Genomic DNA, 4,972 nt, shown 5'->3' with positions numbered 1-4,972 from the left:
GTCCTATTGCCAATCCTGACAGTCTGGGGCCTGCCAGTCAGAAAGTCCAGGAGCCAGTCACAGAGGGTGGGCTGCAGACCCAGTGTGGACAGTTTGAGGGTGAGTTTGTGGGGGACAACTGTGTTGAAGGTGGAGCTGTAGTCAATGAAGAGTATCCTGATGTAGGAGTCTCCATTTTCCAGGTGAGAAAGGGAATAGTGGAGTGCAGCCGCGATGGCGTCTGAGGTGGCTCTGTTGGGCCGGTAGGCATACTGCAGGGGGTCCAGGGTGTCCGGTATACTGCTCTGGATGTGGGCCAGCACCACTCTCTCAAAACACTTCATAATAATTGGGGTGAGTGCCACTGGCCTGTAGTTGTTCAGGCAGGTGACCTCTTCTTGGGAAGGGGGACGATGGTTGTGGTCTTAAAGCAGGTGGGAATGATGCTCTGGCTGAGGGAGAGATTGAAGATGGTGGTGAGAACATCAGCCAGCTCGCTGGCACATGCCCTGAGAGCACTCCCAGGGATGTTGAGAACATTTTGGCTGCTTCTCTTTGTGAAGCACCTTTTTGAGGGTTAAGACTTGGTTTTAGGGTTCAGGTTAGAATTTAGGTTTAGTTTAGGCTTGGGGGATGGATGAGGCTTAGGGTTAGGGGCCAGGCAATGCCTTATGTCCTTGAGTGTCCTTACAAAGATAGAAGTACAAGTGTATGTGTGTGTGTTCTATTTAATTGAAATTATTCCTGTCTGAGAACCTGAGGCTCTCCGGCTCTGACATGTGGCTGTGCTTTAACACATAATTACCAAAAATGGCAGGAAAGGTAAAGAAATGGTCACATGTAGAGGTAAACATCTATCTTAAGGTCAGAAAATGGTAAAAAAAAATACCTAATTTTGGAAATACTTTTAAATGAAGGAAACACATTTGCTTCGGCATGCAGTATTCTGCCTAGATCAGTGTCACTCTGAATGGCACACATCATTATTTTGAATGCCCAGAAAGGCTGACATGTTTTTTTGAGAACAAATGACTGGTACAGTAATTGTGAGCTAATGAAATGTCTGTCACTTAGATTTTTTCCCCCATTGGCCGCAGACTATTCATCCTCTTGCACTTGGTGCACCTGTGACTCGTTAACACCTTGTTGGACTTACTGCCAATGTGATAGCAAGTGGATGTCTGGTGTGCAGATTGTGATGCTAAGAAGATGAGTTTAGAATTTGAATTGGTTTGGTTTGAAAACGTTATAACATTGTTTTTGTTTATACTTTGTGGTGTAGTGTGTTTTCGTTCTAAAAGCAGCTAGTACATTCTTACATGGGTTTTGGATTTAATGACTACAACAGTACAATTTTAGGATTAATCATCTTAACTGGAATCTGTTTGAAAAAATCAACAATGGGCTTTTCAGCTGTATGTAGGGATTAAGCTGCTAAACATATGGAAACTATACCAATCAAGGTACAATAAGACAAACTGGCAGCTGTAGAGGGTAACATTAACAGGGAGTGGAACACACAGCACTCAGGCTGTTTACTGCAGCCATCAGACACTGTAAACATCCACAGACCAGGCTGTTGTTTTAGGTTAAGGCTACACAGTGCTCACCATGTCCTTATGTCCAGTCAGAGGGCATGAAGTTATAAGCACAGGAAATAGAAGGCTTACAGATATACATTCCTTAATATCATTTGCCCAAAACAATTGAAAAAACTGCTTTAGTTGTGTGTTGGCATTTGCTCTGTCAAAGATCTTGGGTCAGATTTGCCATTTTCTTTTCTTGCTTCTTGTTCAGATACATCAGCCAGCTACATCACACAGCTGGAGAACAAGATGAGGATGCTGGAGGAGGAAAACAAGCAGCTCCTGTCACAGGTAACTTCTTTCACTGTCACTGGATGCCCTCATCACTTTACACAGTACAAACCACATCAGTATGCTTTACTTATTCTGGCTGCTGGCCTCTGTGGTTGGGTGGGTGACTTTGATACTGAAGAAAGCTTAAAAACATGATGACTTTTGGAAGGGCCATTGGACACTATGTGCACATGCAGTGTGCAAACAGTAAATGTCTTTCACCTCACACTTTGCATCATGTCTGTCTATCTGAACGTTGGTCGAGTCAAGTGTTTAGTGTCATATGCACAGTGAGAAAATGTGTTTCCCTGTACAATGAAATTCTTGCTTTGCCGTCCACATGAATGCCACACAATATAAGTGAAATATAAAGTAGATATGTAGGTAACATAAAATCTAAATCACAAAATCTAAGGCACTTTAAAACAGCCAATGAAAGAAGCATAATGAAACGTACAACAAGAACGCAATATAATGAAGAGAGAATGTATGCTATGCAAATAGTCAGCAGTGAGTGTGCAATTATGCATGTGCAAATTGAGTGTGTAAACAGTACAGGTGGTCAGAGATGTACAGTAACGTTATCCCCCTTTTTATTGAAATTGCAATAAAAAATTTTATGAAATGTTTTACTACCATTCAGTGACTACAAACAGCTTTGTCAACCACTGCCATCATTCACGTGAAATGTGAATAATCCACTGATCCATTTTCCATCATGTTCTCTTTTTCATTGTAATACAAGAAACACGATGTTAACAGGACATGAGAAGAACGACACAATAATGTATACAAAACATTTATAAACTAGCATAAGGGTATAAACATGTCTAATATGTATAGTGGAGGGTTTACATGCAATTTGTTTATGTGAGGGTGTGTTGAGTGGATGTGTACAACTTAATTCAGTCTGGAAATAAGCATACACACACAAACCCCATTTCCAGAAAAGTTGGGACATTTTCCAAAATGCAATAAAAACTCAAATCTGTGATTTGTTATTTTCTTGAAACTTTAATTGACAACAGTACAGGTACTGGCACACCTGATGATGGCTCCAACACCATCATCAAGTGTGCAGACGACATCACAGTGATCGGCCTCATCAGTGACAATGATGAGTCAGCCTACAGGGAGGAGGTACAGCATCTGGCTGTGTGATGCGCTGACAATAACCTGCTCGTTAACACTAACAAGACTAAGGAGCTCATTGTGGACTACAGAAGGGAGAAAGGACGTCCATATTAACAGGGTGGTTGTTAAACGTGTCTCTAGCTTCAAATTCCTGAGGACCCACATCTCAGAGGATCTGTCCTGGACCACCAGCACCCTGGTTAAGAATGCTCACCAGTGCCTCTTCTTCCTGAGGACACTAAAGAAGAAGCACCTGCCTTCAGCTATCCTGGTGAACATCTACTGCTGTGCCATCGGGAGCATCCTGACCAGCTGTATCACAGTCTGGTATGGAAACTGTTTTGTCTTCGACCACAAGGCGCTGCAGCGGGTGGTGAAAACTGCCCGATGCATCACAAGGACTCCACTTCCAGCCACTGAGGGTGTCCACAGGGAACGCCATCTCCGACGTGCTTGCAGCATTTTCAAGGACTCCTCTCACCCTGCTCATAAATTCTTTGACCTCCTACCCTCTAGGAGGCACTTCAGGAGCCTCTGGACCAAAACCAGTAGACTGAAGAACAGCTTCTTCCCCACAGCTGTCCCCTTACTGATCTCTGTCCCCCTTTGACCCTCACTGCCTTCTTCTATACCACTACACACACCTCACCCTTCTCATCTCTCCTCCCGGGACTAATGCAATACACTTCTTTCACCTGTAATACTGAAGTGATCTGTTAATTTGCACATACTCACAGAATACTGCTCTGTAATTCATTTGCACACTGTACTGTACATATGCAGATACTGTATATTTATCTTTGCACAATTTACATCCATTGAACTGTTAACTCATGTAACTTATTATCTTCTTGTTCTGCACTATTTCATTCCATTTCATCCCATTGCACTAGTGTTTTATAAGATTACTGTACATAATCCATTACTTGTAATTTTAATCCATAAAGATTGTCGTATATTGTACATTACCTTACATATGTTACTGTAAATACCAATTGTACATATATATCGGTAAATTAGTTCTGACTGTACATACTGCAGATAATGCACACTCTGCACTGCTGTTATTGTACTTCTGGTTAGATGCTAAACTGTATTTCATTGCCTTGTACTTGTACATGTGTAATGACAATAAAGTTGAATCTAGTCTAAAAGGTTTTCAGTGTTTTCGCTGACCAACCTAGTTGCATTTTGTAAAAATAAACAAATTTAGAATTTGATGCCTGCGACACACACACACAAAAAGTTGGGACATAAGCTAAATAAGACTGAAAAGTCATAGAATATTCCACTAACATTGTTCCGGAACATTCCAAAATTAACAGGTTAATTGGGAACAGGTGAGGATATCATGACTGAGTATAAAAGGAGTGGGGATTGAGGCTGTGCAGTAAGCTTTTGGCTCTGACATTTGATAGACTGCTGCCATAATCATGTGACACGGAAGGCCATCTAAAATACGCCTGGGCTGGTTTTTACACATAAATTTAATGCCTAAAACTCAGAAGTGAAAACAAATTGCATGTTTTGTATCAGCACAGTGGTATCGTGATATTTTTAAAAAACTCCAAAATATTGACTGGCGGGTATCATGGGTAATTCTACTTATACAGCAGAGCTAACCTGCCTACTCCCATTTGTTCTTCGCTGACAAGTGAGCTGTCTCTTGCTAACCTGCATACTCATCTGTATTCCTTGCCACCGAGGGAGCTGCCTCCTGTTCAGCCTCTACTTACTCACTTGTGTTCCTCACCGCTGATTGAGTAACCTTGGGCCAGAAACCTTCCTTGCCTCGATGCACGACACGTCCAGGTGTCGCCACGGTCCTGCTTCACCCACCTAGACGAGGCAATTTGAGAGAGATTAGTGACTGCAAAGTGGTGGTAGGAGAAAGTGTAGCCAGACAGCATCGGATGGTGGTGTGTAGGATGACTCTGGTGGTCAGGAAGAAGAGGAGAGGAAAGACAGAAAAGAAGACCAAATGCTGGAAGTTGCAAAAA

The 4,972-nt window shown here is 42.3% G+C and overlaps 1 protein-coding gene across 1 annotated transcript in view; it reads left to right on the top strand.

Moving 5' to 3' along the window:
- The window catches only part of ccdc85ca (coiled-coil domain containing 85C, a), a 35,025-nt gene that overhangs the window by 23,792 nt on the left and 6,261 nt on the right, over positions 1-4,972 (top strand). Inside the window, 1 exon segment of the mRNA XM_020615708.1 lies at positions 1,777-1,856. Coding sequence (XP_020471364.1) covers positions 1,777-1,856 — 80 coding nt within the window.

Source organism: Monopterus albus, unplaced genomic scaffold, assembly GCF_001952655.1.
Source record: "Monopterus albus unplaced genomic scaffold, M_albus_1.0 scaffold169.1, whole genome shotgun sequence".
Classification (NCBI taxonomy): Eukaryota; Metazoa; Chordata; class Actinopteri; order Synbranchiformes; family Synbranchidae; genus Monopterus; species Monopterus albus.
Note: the sequence above shows the minus strand (reverse complement) of the source record. Positions and strands in the feature narration are given on the sequence as shown.